Raw genomic sequence first — 19,684 nt, 5'->3', positions numbered from 1 at the left:
TGATAAACTAAATTTTACATTTTTCTGATACCAATTTTCATCAAGCATTTAGTCATTTATGCAAGGCAATAGGTTGCATTCTCAGACACATTTATTTGAGTGACTTACTATTTGGCCTATTTTCAGGTTTTTATATCCCAGTAAAAAGTTAAACTTTCTTCTGTTTAGAAGAACCCTTTTAAATGATTATCAAATTTTCCTAGTCTATGAATCAAGCGCCTTTATAATTATTTGGAATATTTTACGCCTCTGGTTTTTGGTACATTAACAAAAACTGTGAAGTGATATCTTGGCTTTAAAAAGTTCACATATCTATGAAAGTGCCTGAATTTTGGAACAGTTTGTTCAGTAGAAGAATCTTACAATCTCCTTAAATACAGACTAAGTGATTTCCTAAATGGTAAAACGTTGTTTATTCAATCTATTGAAAATTTCTTAGGCAAAGCAGCTTGAACTATTCTACTAAAAGTTTACCATCATATTTAGATACCAGTCATATATAGAACCCTAGGCCCTAAAGGTGTGTGCATAAGAAAACAACTTAGTCTCTGTAGTCAGATTACTTAAAACTTTGGGATATGTGTTATCGAAGTTGTAATTTTGCTTCTCTGTGCTTTGTCTAATTTGAGGGAATACATTTCCTTTTTTTCTCTAACTTCTAACATTTTTGTCCATTATATACTTTGAGTATTATGCCTCCAGTTTGTAGAAAGACATTCATAATCTATCCTCTTAATATTTAAAATGTTCTAACAATTATTCTATGGTATACTAGTCTCAGTCATCAGACTAACAATCACCGGAAGTTTACATCACTACTGTGAGAACATGAGTATGTTTTACATAATTATGAGAAATGATACTATTTTATTTCATATGTTTCTCTAGAGAAATATTTGCTGTTTTCTTCAAGACTATCTAGACTCCAATGTAAGCTAGATTCTTAGGTAGGTGCATGGCATTGATCAAAGTTGAAATCCAAGAGTACATTATTGTAATCTTTGTAAAATAAAAAACTTAGGCACCTACAAATTTAGTATATACCTTAGGGAAAATAAAACATTAACAGGATTTAATCTGTATTAAGGAAATTTTAAGCTGTGGTTTACTTTTTTATATATAGTACTTTCCAGGAGCAGATGAGCCATTACAGTATCCTTGTCAGTATTCAGATGAAGGACAGAGCAACTCTGCCACCAGTACAGGTAAATGGATAGATTGGAAGAGTATTGATTTGATTTTTCTTTCGTCTCTATTCCCATGAAATTATAATCAAAAAGTAATGAATAATGTCCCCATTTGCATTTTAATTCCTTCATTTCATATGATTGACTGCAATTTGAGTTTACAGGTGCGCCATTCTTCATGTAGGTACCCTGATTAAAGAGTTTTTGAAGACCTGCTTCCAAGTCTTGGAATTCCTACATAATTATGAATAAAAAGATGGCACATTGTATTACAGTGAATGTCATTCTTAACTTGAAAAATAACTTTTACATGGATACTACTAGATCAAGTAGTATTAGAAATTGTTGTAAATGTATTTAACACATTTCTTCATCATGAACACCCTAATTTTTGTTCTCTTCTACAGAGACTCTGATTTAAGAAGCTATGTTAAAAGTTCCTTAGTTTTCTGAAATATGAAGTAGTAGTGGGACATGTAATTTGTGGTCATCAAAAAGATAATAGAAATAATACTGTAACTGGCCGGGCACGGTGGCTCACGCTTGTAATCCCAGCACTTTGGGAGGCCGAGGCGGGCGGATCACGAGGTCAGGAGATCGAGACCACAGTGAAACCCCATCTCTACTAAAAATACAAAAAAATAGCCGGGCGTGGTGGCGGGCGCCTGTAGCCCCAGCTACTCGGAGAGGCTGAGGCAGGAGAATGGCGTGAACCCGGGAGGCGGAGCTTGCAGTGAGCCAAGATTGCGCCACTGCACTCCAGCCTGGGCGACAGAGCGAGACTCCATCTCAAAAAAAAAAAAAAAAAAAAAAGAAATAATACTGTAACTTAGAAATATTGTACTTCTCAAAATATAGTGGCATTTTAAGCATTTCATTATTAATTAAAACTAAAAGATATGTGTGTGTCTATATGCACATGTATTTACCCTGCATTTATTGACAAATACTTTTACTGATCTATTTCTCCCCCCTCAAGAATAGTTTTATTTATTTTAAGATGGTTTATTGTTTGGCTAGTTATTCTCAAATTCCAGTTTTACCGAAAATATTCTGAGTTGCTCTGAATTCTAAAATGTACTTCTCTAAAATTCTATCATTTGTGTCTCCCACGTCCTCCAAACCCTCTCTTCATTTCCTTACTGTGACCTTGAATTTTTTGAGCCTCCCACCTTTTTGCTGGTCCTCAGTCCTCTTAGGTCCTTTTTTCTTTCTCCCTCCACTTAATTCCAATCAACTATTATAATTCCTTTGGGAATAATTTTCATCTTTCTAGCCTCTCTCTCAAGCTTGCTTGGCTAAACCACAAGCCTAATAAAAGCTGACACTCGGCTTACTCCTTGCCTGTACCAGTGCTGCTGAGTGTGGCTGGAGATAGCACAGGTTTACTATCCTCACATGCATGTTTAGTGCTATTGGACAGTTGTACTATATTGTAGTTCATCTCTTTCCTCCTATATGTCTTAATTTTATACTGTAGCCTCTCCTCAAACACCTCCTCGCCACTCCTCACTCTCAGCTGATCTTGTTTGCTCTTTCTCTGAGAAAATCGGAGTAATCGGAAGACAGCTTCCACAACATCTGTGCCCATCTACTCTGCTTTCTTCTGTTACTCTGGCTAAACTATCCATACTTCTGGCCAAAGGTGTACCTTTCTGCCTGTGCATTATATCCCATCTGCTCTTCTGAGCAATTCTCCCCTGTCTCTTGCATCATCAGTTTTAGCTTTCTACTGGATCATTCCTAGAACATACGTAGTCTGTATTTGCATTCACTCGCTTCTCTTTTCCCCTTCTTTCTTGAGCTGACTCCATTCAGACATATTATGCCAGCACTTCAGAATTGTTCTTGTCAAGGTCACTAGTTATCTCTACATCACTACATTTAAGGAATCATTTTTATTTCTCATCTTGACTCTCAGTAGCACTTGACCTAATTCATTACTTTCTCCTTCTTACAGACAGCACTTTCTTCAGTTGGCCTCCGAGATACCATACTAGCCTAGATTCCATCTTACGTCTCTGGCCATCTGTTCTCAGTTTTCTTTGCTGGTTATTCCTCATCTCCCCAACCTAGAAATGTTGGAGTGCCCAGGGCCTGGTCATTTGGCTTCTTCACTTATCTGTCTGCACTCATTTCCTTGGTAACCTCATCCAGTATTATGGCCTTATATACCATCTGTTGGCTCATAATGTTTTCCATCTTATACCTGAACTCTATACTCATATATCCAACTACTTCCTTTACATCTACTAGAAACTCAGTATTTTCCAAACTGAGTTCCTGACACTTCCTTCAAACTCACTCTTCCTGTAGTCTTTCCCCATCTCAATTAATAGCCCTCAGTTCTTCTACTAGCTCAGGTTAAAAACCTTAAGTTATTCTTGACTATTAGAAGACTATTTAGGCATCTTGGTTCCTTTTTTGTGCTATCCTTAAGTTTCACTTAAAATGGGTTTGTTTGGATATCTTCATTAGCCTGAAAAGTCTTATTTTATTTCTGTTCCTGCCTGACTAGTTTATAAAAGAATGTAAGTTACATAATACTAAGTGAAGCATTTGTATTATTTCCAACCATTAGTCATAAATGTTTCTGCTTTTCCTAGGCTCATTCATGGACATTGCTTCTACAAATACGAGTAACAAAAGTGACACTAATATGGAGCAAGTTCCTGCCACAAATGATACTATTAAGCGCTTAGAATCAAAATTGTTGAAAAATCAGGCAAAGCAACAGGTTTGTTGTGTTATTACAAGTAAAACTGGTAACCTTACCAGTAGTCACAATATTATACTAGCTGAAATTAATTATTTACCATCTTCTATTTTATAAATCCTGAATTTTCTTCCTGAAACATACAAAAGAGCTTACAAATAGAGATATGTAATGAGATTCTCCTACCATTTATTACCAAATGGTTTTTCCTTCTAATGATTGCTACCTTTGCCAACTCTAAATCCCTATCTATAATCATCCCTAAATGTAATGGTTGATGGTTAAAAATGTAAAATCGGTATATTTTGGCCACGTTGCCCAGTTAGAGGAGTTGTCCTAAGTCTATCATTTCATGCTGTTCAGATTTATTATATTTTTGCCATTGTTGATTTTTTAAAATATTTCAAGGAGTGAGTTTATTCATTTTGCCTGAGGCATTTAGGTTAATGAATAATTGGAGCTTTTAGCCCCCAGTTCTAGTGACTGCCCTTTCATAAAGACAGTATCTGCAGCTTGCTTTCCCTTACCCCTGTAGCTCCCTCTCATGCAAACTTCCCTCTCCTTTCAGAGCAGAACAGGATCTATCAGAACCCCACTTGCCATCTTCCTCGTTTTAGGTTGCCTAAGATTGCTAAATCTAAAGAACTTCAGTAATTCAGATTGACCTGTAATTTTAACAGAGTGAATCTGGACGTTTAAGCTTGGGAGCCTCCCGTGGGAGCAGTGTGGAGAGCTTGCCCCCAACCTCTGAGGGCAAGAGGATGAGTGCTGACATGTCTGAAATAGAAGCTAGGATCGCTGCAACCACAGGTAAAAAGGAACTACAAGTCTGAAGAGTGAAAATGTATATAAGCCTTTTTGGCCATGGTAGTTTCAGTTGTCAAAGGTTTTTTGTGTGTGTCTTGTATTTTTTTTAAAATAGGAAGTAGGTTTACAATATATTTTTCTAAGTTACTAGCAATAATTTATGCATTTATCTCAAATTCCAAATAAGGAAAGTATGACTTGTAAAATTATTTGGATGAGAAAGTATGCCTTCCTCATTTACAGATTTTATCAAATATAATTCTTTCTGCTCAAACTTGAGTTGAAAGTCTAAGTGAGAAATTGAAATTCTGCCAAAACCAGAATATTTTGGGGATTTTGAGTGATACTACTAGATTTTTGTGCTGAACTCAAATAATAGCAAATATTTTGTTTCAAATTTAACAGAAAAATGTATTCCAGATCCAAGTATGATTTGACCTTCTATCTGCTTCTTCATTCCAGTGACAAAATAATAGCTAAGCTGGTTGTGGTTAATTTTTTAAATTGTGAAATAAAATATCATAATTTTATTGGATCTTGAAAAAGCTAGCATTTAAATTCCATTGTTCAGTTCTTAAAATTATTAATCATGGAAGAACTGGTCAGCACAAAAACAATTACATGTTTTGTTACTTAAGTAAACTGACAACCTAATTCTCTGACCAGGTTTCATTTTAGTAATGCTGGTTTAATTTGGACTTTTTTGTTTTTTTGCTGATTCTTTCCAGGGATCGGGGGAGCTGATTTTAAAAGTAAACACATTTCTGTTGTGGAAAATGTGGAAATGTAAACAAGCCAAAAAAACTTACATAATTACCCCACTCAGAGATAAACACTTAACATTTGTGTGTATTTACCCCATCTTTTAACTATATATGTGTATAAATGTATATTTTCATGTGTATTTGCATCTTTTTTAACTTAGCTAACCAATTTCTTAGGTCTTTTTTTCACTTACTAGGGTTTTTTTCTAAATAGAATATTCATTGTGTGTGGAGCTCTTTTCAGAAAGAAGTTGTCAAGATGGACCATCATACTATACTTGTCTTCAACTAATCATGATCATTGATTTTATCAGCTAGTATTAGAATCCATTAGATATAACAGAATATCCAAAATAACAGTGTCTATAACACATAAGCATTATTTTTCACACATAAACAAGTCTGGAGGGAGTGGGCTGTGTGATCTTGAGGTAACTGGTCTCCTATTTCTGTGCTGTAATCCCTATTGTATAGCTTCCATTCTCAAAGTTATCCTGCACTCCAAAATGGCTGTTAAAGTTCCATTTCATGACTTCTACATTCCAGGCAATAGGAAGGAAGACATGGGGGCAGGGCAAATAGGCATCCAAGTTCTTTGAAGGAACATTCCCAGATGCCTCTCCTAACAACGTCCACACGTCATTGGTCAAAGTAACACAGTCGAATGGCTACACGTAGCTCCAAGGGAAGAGGAGATCGGCCCTCTTTTATGTGATGACTTTTCTGTCCTCAATAAAATCAGAGTACTATTGCTAAAACAGAAGGGAAGAGTAGAGACTGGCAGAAGATAGCTGTGTCTGCCACAGATGGGTCTTCAGAAACTATCAAGTTGAGTAGAAGTCACCAGCCACTGACAAGCCCATGAGTCTTCATGAGTCACAAGTATTTCTTTGGAGCAGGGTTGTCTCACTGTAGTGTCAGATGAACCCTACTCACCAGGACATACCCTCATGCTTTGAGGAACCCTTTTCACTTCAGGGGTGTTATTCAGGATAGATCTGCCACATACTAATTGCTGTCTCAAAACTGAAAATTGTTATAATAATGGTTTCATGTCTTTGCTAGTATCATATTTCTAGTCAAGCACTGGTTTTTTATTATTATTTACAGAAATGACTTTGCTAGAAGGATAACCACACACATTAAAATTACCCTATCTTTTTTTGCCTAAATGTAGAACAAATGCTATTGTACATCCTTTGAGTTTTACACAATTTAAATTTTTTCATGAATTGTCTTACTTGGAAAGAGTCATACTTTCCAGCCTTTTGACAGACTTTGTGTTTACTGTGAATGTACCCTAAACTTTGCACAAAATATAGTAAATATTTGGTTTACTAGAAATATGCATAAGTATGATTACAAAAGCATATACATTTCACACTTTGATTCAATAATTATTATTTAATCATTGAATTTTACTTTATAGCACACTTCAAGAAACACCTAACTTGAACATATATTCCTGTGTTTGTGTAATTAAAACAAATACGACAAGTTACTTTTTAACGCCTTTCTTCCTTTCCTCGTTCGTTCCCCCACCCCCATCACATATCAGTGATTTCACTTAAGTAGACTGTTTCTATGAATATATTTGAAATTTTGCTTCCTCATTACCCTGCAGCTTTGTCTCTGTTCTTTTTATTTTTTTCTGCTAATTAAAACCAGTGTGTAAAACATCTTGTATTTGGTAGTTGTTTGCTCTTTAATCTCACCTTTTCTGAGCATGGATGAACAGTTAGGTAGTTCTGCATGCCATTCTGCATGAAATGTTATTAACATGAACTATTTGAAAATGAGTCTATTTTTGTAGTTAATCATTTTCCGTGTTACTGTTTGTGGTTGTTTGCATGTATACTGTATATATGTGTTTTTGCAGCCTATTCCAAGCCTAAACGGGGCCACCGTAAAACCGCTTCATTTGGCAACATTCTGGATGTCCCTGAGATCGTCATATCAGGTATCATAGACCACCTGAGTTGGTCTAATAGCTGTGGAACCGGAATAATGATCCCTGGTACTTGTAAAATGCTTCTTGCTCCAATTTTTACAAGACATGAAAATGGATACCTTGCATGCAGTAATTAGGGAAACAGATTGAAAAACTACATTTATTCTGAAGCAGTCTTGAAAAGATACCTCTGATCTACAATACATGAGGATAAAATAGAAGAGAAAGTAAACCTTTTTGGAGAAGAGAGAACACCAACCCAAAATTCTACCAACTTCCTCTCTACTTTTAAGTGAGCGCATGAGCTAAACCCAGACCTTTTTGGCACCCAACAGAAAGAGGAAACAACTAATTAAAATTTGTTATTTTCCTTGGCTCCTTTCCTTTCTCAGTTACTGCTTTTTGGGTCCCCTCTAGACTTTCTATCCTAACCTCTTTCTGTTGGTAGCAAGTGAATATGAAGTTGAGAGAAGAGAGTTGCTAAATAGCATTTTGCCTTAACCTAGAAAACAAAAAGTAAAGCTAAATGAGATGTGCTGTTTTGCAGGGTATCTTGCCAAAGAATCATGTAAAATAATTGGTCAATTCTGATTTTTGTGTATTATCAGGAGAATCTCATAAATTACATGTTTTTATACCTAACTTACACATGGTACTTTAGTGTCTAAAATTGGTAAACTGCTTTATTTTTATGGTGATCATTTCATAGAGGAATATGTTACCATTTTTAATAGAAACTTAAATGGCATATTGACCTTCAGTATTGATTAATGTATTATCAGAATTATCATTTATTTATCCCTTTAGGTTTTTCTCTATCTCTTTACCCAAAATCTTGATAAGGAAATACATATTTTCCACACACGTTCATGAATGTAAGTTGGATGAATTCTTCAGCAGGCTGTCCTTTGCCTGTGATTGTGTTTTTAGCAGTGTTGATATTCTAGTTGAATACTTAATGGTTATTTTCTCGTCTACTAAACTGAAAACTATGTGAGGACAATCCATATCTTTGTGCATTATTTTGTTGTTGTTGTTGGTTATTATTGATTGTATCAGCAGTTGCTGGCTCAGTGCTTCACATATTAAGCATATTAACATAGTGCTTAATAAATATGTTTATTAAATAAATGAACAGACCTATTGAGCATCTCCACTGGTGAGGAACTAGCATACAAAAATATGAATTATACAATTCTTAGGTGCCATTTTGTCTGTATAAAACTATTTTATATTAATTTTTCCCTGGTTATCAAAGTCGTTTCTTATTTTACAACATCATTACTATTGCTATTCAAAGAGTAGAGTTAACCCATTTTTCACCTGGTAATTTTTATTTATTGAATCTGGACTGCTTTAGAAATTAACAAAGAGGTCATTTTACATGGAGATTAGTTTACCTCCATGCTGAAAGGTACTGTGTATAAGGGACGTATTTTAAAGAGGTGGAAGCATTTAAACTTACATACTGCTGAACTGTGCTTCCCTTAAATGTTTGAGGGAATCAGGAAAATTTAGACAGATGGCAGTATAATCTTATGACTAAGCATTAAGAATAAATTTATATATGGCAGTATAGCCCATACTATATAAGATAATGGGGGAGGGAAAAATAAGGAAAGAATAATAGTTTGCAACTGTCAGGTACTACTGGCATCTAGTGGGCAGAGACCAGGGATGCTGCTCAACATCCTGATGTATACCAGGCAGTCTTCTCCAACAAAGAATGATCCAGCCCAAAATGTCAACAGTGCTGAGGCTGAAAACCCCTGATTAGATGTTCTTTGTGCCCTACAAAGTAGCTTAAAGTACATCTTATTTTACCTTTATACAATCTTATAACTAGGTTATCAGATGAAATTATAGCTGCTTAACAGATGAAGAACTTAGATCTGATGATGTTTAGTGGTTTTTCCAGAATCAAAGCCAGGACCCCAACCCAGATCTTCTGACTCCAAATCACATCCATTTTTTGTTCTTTTGTTTAAGTCAGAGAAACTAGAGTAATTTCTTCTTGCTTTCTCTTAGTGTTCACATTAAGGAGAGCTCTTCAGCCAGGGAGATCCTCTTTTATGACATTGGGCCCTTATGGAATCAGGTAACCTTAATTCTCTTAATTGCCAGAGTAGCAGTGCTATTCATATGAAAATATTATTCAGTAATACCTTTTATTAAATGTTCTTTTTAGGCTTTTCCCCCCTCAGATATCAAACATTAACTTACTCAAGTGCACTTTCTTTAATAGAAGAATACAAGCTGTAGAATTGCCAATAGTGGACATAAAAGCCAATCATGAATGTGCTCATAGGTAATGCTTTTAAATTAAATATAAAAATACTGCCCACCCTTTGGGAATATCTCAAATTTCCTGCATGCATTTTAATTGTAAAGAAGGGTGATACTTAATTTCCAAAATTTCTTAATACTTTCTAGAAATTGTTTAGTTCTAAGTGGATTTCCCACAAGCTTTATGGTATTAGCAAATACTTCTTGATATATTCAAACTGTTTAATTAGCATTGAAACCCAATTGCAAGCATTCTTTTTAAATATAGCTTTTTAAAAATCTTATTTATATGGATAAGAGTTTCATTAATACTTCCCTTTGGCCAAGTGTAATATACTGAGTCTAATGTACTTCTTGGAATGAACTGCCTCTCTTAATAAGAGCAATCCTTTAAGCATCACAAAAAGGTTTTGTATATATATCTTTATAGTCACTAAAATGTCTAACCTAGTCATAGATAAAGAAATGCAAAGACCCTAATCTTGTAATCTTGTTTTTTGCTTGCTCTTCAAAATGTGTATACTATGCCATCCGTCAAATGTGGAAGAAAAAGCAACTTAGCAAAACAGCAGTATTTATCAATTTAGTAGTCTCTCAGATCATACAGAAATTAACCTTTAATACCTTAGGACTCCCTGTGGGTCAGACTGTACAATTTTTTATACCTCTTCTACCATATTACTGGCTCTGAAGAAGAACTGGCAAACTTTTGTATGGTAACCCTTCCTTCTTTCCACTGTCGATCCGCCCTTAAAAGAGTGAGCTTTATAGATTAGCCTGGTACCTTTTTACCAGGGAAGACACGCAGCTAAGGGCAAATTACCAGTAGAATGCGTGACATTTTGCTGAATCTTCCTTTGTAGAGAAGGTCCTGCCTAGTAGCAGTGTGCTACCTAAGTAAAGTAAATGTAAATGTGGAAGTTTCTTGCCCAGTATTTAGACCATTTGAACTACAGTTTTCTAATGCATTTGCTTGCCGATAAGTTGGAAGGGACTTTGAGAAAAGAAATAGATTTTCTTAAATGTTTTTTATTAAAACTTGAGTTTTAAAAACCATATCCTTTCTCCCTTTCAGCCAGTACATCTAATTTGTTACACTTATATTTGAAGAAAAGGGAATGGGTGGCAGATTATTGGATTCCTTGAAGTTTTTCTAGATTTTTTTTGTTCTAGTACTTTAATAAGGGCAGTAAGAACACAGATCTTTGTTTTTCATGGATTTTCTTTACTTTTTCTCATATTTTCTTTTTGTCACTATCTAAGCTTCCAAGAATCTATTTTTCACCCATCTTCATCTCAAATACACAAATGAAATAGATTATTGTGATTGTGAAACTATATAAGACATTCTAATGCAGTTCATCTGATGTTAGAAGAATACCTAAATTTTACATTTCTTTTAAAAATCCAAATGTCAAAGAGGAACAGGTGGAATGCCTAACTATTACAAAAAAAGAGGAACAATTTCAGTTTAACGTGTAGAGTAAGAGAATAAATAGTTAAGAAAGCGAATTTTTTTTCATGCTTGTAGCATCAATAATGGAAGATGGGCGGTTCTGCTCTGGAGCCTTTGTGTGAGTAGTTATAGCATTTAAGGAAATAAACTGTAATTATAATGCATTCTAAAATCTACTGGAAAAAAATACTGTCATACATATATACTTACCACCTATAAAAGATTTAATTAAATATTAGTCTTCTGCACTTCTACTCTGATATAAAATTTGTTGTACATGGTTCGCACCGGCTTGATTGCTTTTATAAAGTGAAATGAGTTTCCCAAATGTGATATGCAAAAGTAAAATTTTCTAAATTACAGACGTTTTTAATGCTATTATATCATCATAGATAATTCTAAATTTATTTCTTAGTTCAGATGAGATTATAATGCTTGATTTCAAGTACTTGAAAACCATCCATTCTATAGATGAACATTGCCTTGAAGTGCTTCAATTTGAGAACCTTGAACAGTGTTGCTTTAGCGTACCTTTTGTTATTTTTAAGCCTAAAATGATATGGCATAACATTCGAGAGCAATAAAATGCCTTGACCAAAGAGGATTTTCTGTCTTACCTACTGTTCTTAAGGATATGCAAGAGAAGATTGAATATACAAATGTTTTTGAGTCAGATCTTACTGAAATAGATAAGATTTTTGCCTAGTTTCCTGAAGAGCCTGAACTTAATTGATATTTATTGTTTGTAATATCATTCTTAAAGCTAAAAAGAAACCTTAGGTGTCCTTATGATTTCAGCCGCATTTAGATCTCTTAACTGAATAAAAAACGCGTATTCGCTTTTAATTTCAGTCAAGGACGTTTAGCTCTATTGTATATTGGCTTTTTACTAAGAGTATGATAAGTAGTAAATTGGAGTAAGTAGAATGTAGAGAGGCCCAAACATTTTAACAGAAAAATATATGGTTAGTTAGGCTTCTAATACTTGTATCTTGTTGCCCTCCTTCAGAAGTTTCAAATGTCAGGTTATTGGCAAATAAATTATCTAGGTGGGGAGGGCTTTATAGAATGCTCAAACAACTGGAAGCAGAGATACTTTTCAAGGACACCTGAGCACTATTTTGCTTTCTCCACCAGGATGAAGATATCACTTTTTTTTTTTTTTTTTTTTTTTTGAGACGGAGTCTCGCTCTGTCGCCCAGGCTGGAGTGCAGTGGCTCAATCTCGGCTCACTGCAAGCTCCGCCTCCCGGGTTCATGCCATTCTCCTGCCTCAGCCTCTCCGAGTAGCTGGGACTACAGGCGCCCGCCACCACGCCCGGCTAATTTTTTTTGTATTTTTAGTAGAGACGGGGTTTCACCGTGGTCTTGATCTCCTGACCTCGTGATCCGCCCGCCTCGGCCTCCCAAAGTGCTGGGATTACAAGCATGAGCCACCGCGCCCGGCCGAAAATATCACTTTTTTAATACTATATTTGGTTCAAGAGCTGGTCGATAACTAACGTTTGTAAACATTTCTTTAACTGGAAGCATGTAAGTTATTAAATATTTCCTCCAAACTACTGCAGCACCAATATGAAGAGGCAAAGAGAGAAAGAATTGAGTTTTTCTAGATCTGGCAAGTTCTTACCTAGCACAGATAGTGTCATTAGCAGATGTAAGCCTTTGATAGGGATCCTAGGGCTAAGGGGTGCTATACCAAGATGTGCTGTACTAGTTTCTGTGTATAGCCACCTCACTTTCAATAAAATTCTCTATTTGTGGCAAATTAAATAGGGAAGTTAATCTAACTTTATAATGAATATTTAGGTGGCCTTTCTGCCATATTATATAGTCTACCAAGATCACTTTTTGTAATCTAAAAAATTCAACTCTAACCTAATAAAGCTAGTTTATTGGAAAGCAAATAAACCACCTGACAGACCTTTACAGTGAAAGAGCCAGAATTTGTTGAAATTAGTAAAGAAATATGAAACTTTGGCAGCCTAAATTAGAACATATATTTTAAAATTACATGTTCAGTTTACCATGAAGCAGTAATGTAATGCTACTGTATCATGCTATGCATTTTTTTAAATCTTGGGTATTTTACACATGAAGAGAATGGTGTCCCGTAATTTGTAATACTCAAAACTTGTGAATCTCAAAATTTCTAACATTTAGGTTAAGAGAAGTCTCCAGGAAAATGTAGTGTTGATTCTTACATGAAGACAGTCTTTGGGAAGTTTTAAAGTGGAAAATAAGAGTAGTGTAAGTCAAGGAAAACTATGAGCTTAACTGATAAGAAAAATTACAGGAGTGGCTGTCTGGGACCTAAGCCAGCAGTCTCTGGAAGAACCCCGGGATAACTTTTAAATACCAGCTCAGGAAATCAGTTGTACTTAAAAGAGCAGCTTTTTGGAAGAGGGGCTCTGTTTTAATGACATTACTGTAAAAAGAATGGAAGTTACCCCTAAGTTGCTTTCTATTTGTGGGGGGCAGGAGTGCAGATTTAGTATGCACTGGCAATGTGATGTATTCTTAGAAGTCTTTCTAAAAAGTGGAATTTGTTCTCTATTATAAGACATGAACGTTCCAGAATTCATTACAGAATGAAATACTCAGGATAGCATATGCAGGTTTCAGATTCCTTGATCAGGCATCTGTTTACATCATGCTGTCCTCATTTCTACTACTTTTTCCATTTACACTACCATGTATAATATAGGTATGTACATATCAAAGGACCAAAAAAGGTAAAATGAGTGAATGTCTAAATTAGTATTCAGTTGCAAAAAACTTCAGAATCAATTCAAATTTACTGAGAACACACCCAGTAATTTTCATTTGAAGTAATAGGAGGTTGATTTTTCTTACATTCATATTTCTAAATTATGACTTAAAATTTAATATTGGAGCAACAAGTATTTGTTGATTGCAATCCTGTTTTGCTTTGTCTGAACTATCTGCCAGATGGTTTCTGCCATGGTTGTGCTAATTAAAATGCATTGCCTAATACTGCTTGCTTTGATTCATGCAGTAGCTTAAAGATTTCTCATTTTATGGCATTTGTTAACTGTCAGCTCTTCTTTACCTTACTTCCTTAGAAGTTTTTACTTCCCTTTTCTCCTATCCTTCCACCTAAATTTAAGTTGTTTTTGTTGTTATTGCAATGGTGATGTAATGGTTTATAGACACATGTGTTGGGTGGTTCCTCAGATTCACAAATGTTGCTGTGTTGCTAATCTGAAAAGAGAATTCCAGACACTTTTACAAGCCTGTCTCATCACCGCTAATTTTAGAATGAGTGTGTTGAATGAAATGTGCCTAAAATTGCTTATTAGTCATGGTTGTGGGGATCTTTTTTGTCCTCGGGAAACAGGGGTAGTTGAAAGTATTCATAAAAGTAATCTAGTGGGCCTAATTCAATAAATGCACAGTTTTGTTGTTTTAGTTTGTAATGAAAAGTTGAAATTTTTGGAATAAAATGAAATTTGAAGTAAATGTGAATTTAGATTATGCAAAGAATTATAAAACATAGCTTAAAATGGAAAAAACTGATGATGTCTTACATTTGCAAGAGGAGTTACAAATTTGAGTTTTTATATTCATTACACATATTATTCTATTAAACATTCTTATTCCATTGTAAGGTCCTTTTAGTTTATCTGCAGTGTAATAATGGGGTCATGTGGGTTAAGGTGCTAAATTATATTGCTGATTGGTTTTAAAAGGATGTCTCTACAAAAGATTCTGGAAGTCTAAAATTTTAAGAATGAATTCTGTCTACTAATCGAGAAACTACAATTAGAGTGAGTACATGTTCTAAGTGTTGCCCACTAGTTGAGAAATTACATAATACAGATTTCAGAGTCAAAAGAATTTTGAGTATTGTATCAGCTGTTACTCAGTATTTTGGTGTTTCCTTTTAGACAGCTGATCTCTCATGTTAGAAGATACTGCATAAACAGCCTTATTCCCAAATAAAAGTGCTGAGTGAAGCTATTGCTCAATTCATTGTTTTGCTGAGGACTTATATGTGTAGAATTCTTTCATAAATTGATTTTTAATTAATTATAAGCATAGAAGCTTCTAAAGCAGAATTAACACAATAGCCCATTTCAACAAGCTGTATATTTGAGAACAGAGTGACAGTTATTAACATCCAGTAGGAAATTAAGAGTTGTTGTTCACAAATAATAAATTACTAGATTCTGACAAAGACTAATGGGGATTAAGTAAGCGTGACTCAATATAACAAATTTAAGCCTAAGCATCTTTTAGGCCCTGAAATGAACAAGATATTGCTGCCAGTTAAAGTCAGTTGTGTCTTACAACCTGCTAGCTGTCTTGCTGTAAAAACTGTAACGTAAGGCCCTTGAAATAGATGCCGTCATCAGCCCCAGCCCCCAAGCATTAATCTATTTAAACACATGACAGAAGATGGTGGAAGAGAGTTCAGCAGCTATTCATGTGGTAGAAGTGGTTATTGTATTAGGACATACTCTGTTGTAGACCAGCAACTTTTGAGTTAAAACACTGCAGCTGTTTCTCTTCCTTTCTTTACATCTTTCTCTTCTTTTTTTTTTTCTTACCAATAAACTCACTTTTTTTTTCCCCACAAACATTTTGTGTAGATCCAAGGAGCGACAAATTCCAACTTTCTGCTGTAGCAATTACACCCTTTTTGTCTGTTTGACTAGATTTTAGTATTTTACTTTTTTTCTTCTTTTTAAAGGCAACGGACAGCCAAGACGTAGATCCATCCAAGACTTGACTGTAACTGGAACAGAACCTGGTCAGGTAAGACAACATTCAAATTTTCTATCTTGGAAGAATACTAGGCAGAAATCAAGAATTCACTGCAATCTACTCTGCAAAATTAGTTTTATGAGTTGACCTAAAGTTATGATAGAGAAATTCATTGCACCTGAACTTAAATGCTTATGGGGGAAAAAACATAGGTGCCATTGTTAATTTAACTTGAAAGATAATTTATTAAAGTAGGTTTATTAAACTCCATGGAAAAGTAAATTGTTCGTTAGCACTGTATATATGTCATATGGTTTTATGTATGTTTTAGTAAGTATTCAATTTTATAATTTAACAATTTATCATTAAAGTGTCCTTTAAAGTGAATCATTAGTATGTCTCCTTTTTACTAATAAGGGTAGTAAACATTTCCCCAATAAGTTGCTACTCCTCTAGGGCCACGTAGGGCATTGGCATATGTGGAGAACTCTAACATCTTTTAACTTGGCATATCCACTGGATTAATATTTTTTTCAAATATCCTTAAGATAACATTTACTAAGCAAATGTGTAAACTCTCGAAAGGCTTCTATTCCAGTGGTTAAGATTTCGTTGTTTATATTTCTGGATCCTCCTCTAAACTCTCCTTGTCTCTTTATCACTGCTGCTTTGCAGATGATGCAGACAGTGTTATAATTTAAGCCATTACTGATTAGTGCAGAGTTTTAACCCACCAGGTATATAAAAGTAGCTCAGTCACTGTTTTTTCTGTGTTACTCAGATTAATACACTTGACATATATAATTTATTATATACTATATTCTGTAAAATGAATGAAGATTAATTATAAGGTGTTTGTTTTCAGCTGTACAAGAATAAGTTTTATGAGAGCAGCATAAAAGTAATGAAATTAATAAAGTAATGAAATTATTACATACTAAGAAGTATTAAGTATTAAATTATTAAGTATTAAGTAATGAAATTATTATATCATGTTCCATATTTTTATAAAATTTTAGCATTTCTATATTATAAACAATCTGATGTAATTTATGATAATATGTATTAGTACTTGTCATCCTAAAAAGGTATTTTATTATTATATCATTTTTATAATATACTTAAAATTTGGGAGATTCTTTGTAGTCATTAATGAAAAAGCCTTTTATACCCATCAATTTAACCAACTTACCAAAAACCACTTCAAATATTTAAGTGGTGAATATCCTTGATCTTCATTTATATCTGGAAATATGTTTATTTCACAAAATACTTATAAACACATATATAAATAAAATCTACATAGACACATTAATTTATTATGTGTTGTGATACTAGTGACTCTAAATCTTGATTTCATTATTTAATGATAGTTTTTTTCAGTGTATCTGTTTTTGTAAGACCCCAGAACTTGTGGCTGAAGTTTCCCATTTTCTCCCCCTCAGATACTTAAAAGTTTTAATCAGCCCATTTAGTAACAGACAGTTTGACATCTGCTATTTGCTTTGATTCTTTGGAGGTTTGATGAGCTCAGCCTTTTAAACTCTGTTTACTATTGCCACTGATATTCCAGTTATGAGAACTTCTAGCTAAGTGTTTGACTAGGAATGAGAAGCTTGTCCTAAGACATGTCAGGAGCAGCTACTAGTTTGAAAGCTTTTCTGTAGACTCTAGAATAAAAGTGTTGCCATAATTCAGGACTGATCTTCCCACACCAAGTCTTACTTATTTCTTCACAAGTTCCACATTATTTGAGATTTTGGTTGTTACCCTTTTAATTCACAATAACTTCAGGTAGTAAAACACTGGAACTGAGGCCAACTATGGGTGTGGGACAGTCATTTGTGGAATTGTCATAGACCACTCTGAAAGATTTGGGGTGAGGGAGAGTTTGATATGGGAGTAAAACCTGTTCTGAAACAGGTGGTATATGACCATTGTGTAGCCACATTTTAAAACTGATCCACTCTTTCAAAATTATTTGTGTTATAACCTTAAAATGCCTAATGTTCAGCTTGGCATGAGAGTGGCAAATACTAATCCTAATGTACTATGAAAACATTTCTCCCAAAAAATGTATGATAAGTGATCATTAAATCTTTTAAATTACTCACAAAGATGATATTCATTTGAAGAAGAAAAGTATTCACAGTATGTGTTTTCAAAATTGGAAGGTGCCATCCTTTTTGAAGTCTGGCTAAGCGTGATTCCATCTTGTCGAGGAAAGTAAACTTATTGTACTGTGGCTCTTGACTCAAAACATAATCTTAGTAAAACCACTTAGAATTTCCATCTGTAAACTAAAATTAAATTGGTTGTCTTTCTGCTGCCATCCATTTGAGAGGAATAGTAAATGAAGCAAGCTTCTTAATTAAAAGTAATGATATAAGTATAGGCGTAAAAGATTGCATTCTTACAACATACAACTCACTTTTAAACATGGTTTTTTCATTAATTCAGGAAGCTTTTTAAACACTCAATAGATGTGACTTCCTAGAAGCTTTGAAAAGATACTGAGAAAGAAAAAGCAGTCCCTGACATCCAGGAACTGGTTTGACACTGTGGCCTCACTGTTGTTAGTAGCTAGCCTTATTCTCAACGGCTGGCTGTCACAGCTAGACCATGTTACTGTCTTATTGGACATAATCTCTCAGAACGCCAACATCAGACAAGATAATGCTGAGACTGTGATAAAAGGAGACGAAACAAGACTATTTCGGAATGTTTTCTAAGCACAGACAAAAACAAGGTCACTGTGCCATCCACAAAATATCTAACATTGTCCTCTCCCAGCTATTAAGAGTGACTGCTGCTTCTTTACCAATTACAGCTTGGTCCTCACTCTGGACTGCCCTCCCTGTGGAATTGCCCTTGCTTTCTGACAGCGGCCAATCTGGAACGAACCCCTCCTTCCTTAGAGTTTCCCCAAAATCACTCAACCAAAGCCTAAATCCTATAATACATTCTTTTTCTAAAACCCTCTTACTGAGACACCCCATGCTGCCCCATGGTAAGCATTCTCCTTCACTGCAACAAATATTAAACCCAGCTCTTTCCACTATTGGTGTGTTTCCGGCGGTCTTTGGCTAGAGGGCTTTGACAATACCAATAAAGCCTAGTCCGCAAGGACCTCATTTGGAGAGATCAGACTTATGCCCAAATCAATTAGAAAACTAGAGTAATAACAGCTTCCATTTGTTGTGCACTGACTTTGTGCCAGATAGGCTCTTAGTATACATTATCAGAATGTTAATCCTGTTATCAGGATCTTAGTACTGTGAAGCTGGTACTTTTTCACCTCATTTGCAGCCAGGTAAAGTGAGGATGAGAGAAACTGACCTAAGTCTCTTCCTTATACTGCCAGTAATTCCTGTAACCAGGTTTTGAATCAAGACCTGATTGCAAAGCACACAAACTCTATACTTTAATCATTCTAACTTGCATGTGAAACTAGATGTGATGCATGCTGTTATAGCCCTAGATCTCTTACATTTAGGTATTTTGGCTTCTAATAGTGTGCATTGTCATTAGTTATTTAAATAGTTGTTAAGTGATGATGAATTGTAGCTGTATCATATCATTGAACAAGGTTAGCTTATCTTGATAATAAATTTCTATCAATGACAGCACAAATTTATGTTTTATACACCTGGGTGAGCCATTCTGTGTTTCACTAAAACAATATACATTCTTATAAATGCCTGAATACCCCTTCTGGAATTGTATTCAGTATAGATCTATATTCAAGAATTCCCTTAGAGGGGGCTGCAGTCAGTGAAAATTATGA

General features: G+C 34.7%; 1 protein-coding gene across 4 annotated transcripts in view; it reads left to right on the top strand.

Annotated features, from left to right (window-relative positions):
• The window catches only part of MAP3K7 (mitogen-activated protein kinase kinase kinase 7), a 77,404-nt gene that overhangs the window by 37,411 nt on the left and 20,309 nt on the right, over window positions 1–19,684 (top strand). For 2 of the 4 annotated variants that reach the window (XM_055258937.2, XM_055258935.2), the window contains exons 9-13: window positions 1,124–1,205; window positions 3,794–3,924; window positions 4,584–4,713; window positions 7,354–7,434; window positions 15,884–15,948. In XM_055258937.2, the coding sequence (XP_055114912.2) occupies window positions 1,124–1,205; window positions 3,794–3,924; window positions 4,584–4,713; window positions 7,354–7,434; window positions 15,884–15,948 (489 nt within the window). The remainder of the gene's footprint in view (window positions 1–1,123; window positions 1,206–3,793; window positions 3,925–4,583; window positions 4,714–7,353; window positions 7,435–15,883; window positions 15,949–19,684) is intronic. The other 2 variants (XM_055258938.2, XM_055258936.2) reach the window with 1 other exon arrangement.

Source organism: Symphalangus syndactylus, chromosome 2 (genome assembly GCF_028878055.3).
Source record: "Symphalangus syndactylus isolate Jambi chromosome 2, NHGRI_mSymSyn1-v2.1_pri, whole genome shotgun sequence".
Classification (NCBI taxonomy): domain Eukaryota; kingdom Metazoa; phylum Chordata; class Mammalia; order Primates; family Hylobatidae; genus Symphalangus; species Symphalangus syndactylus.
The sequence above is the reverse complement of the archived record's forward strand: the minus strand, read 5'-3'. Positions and strand labels throughout refer to the sequence as shown.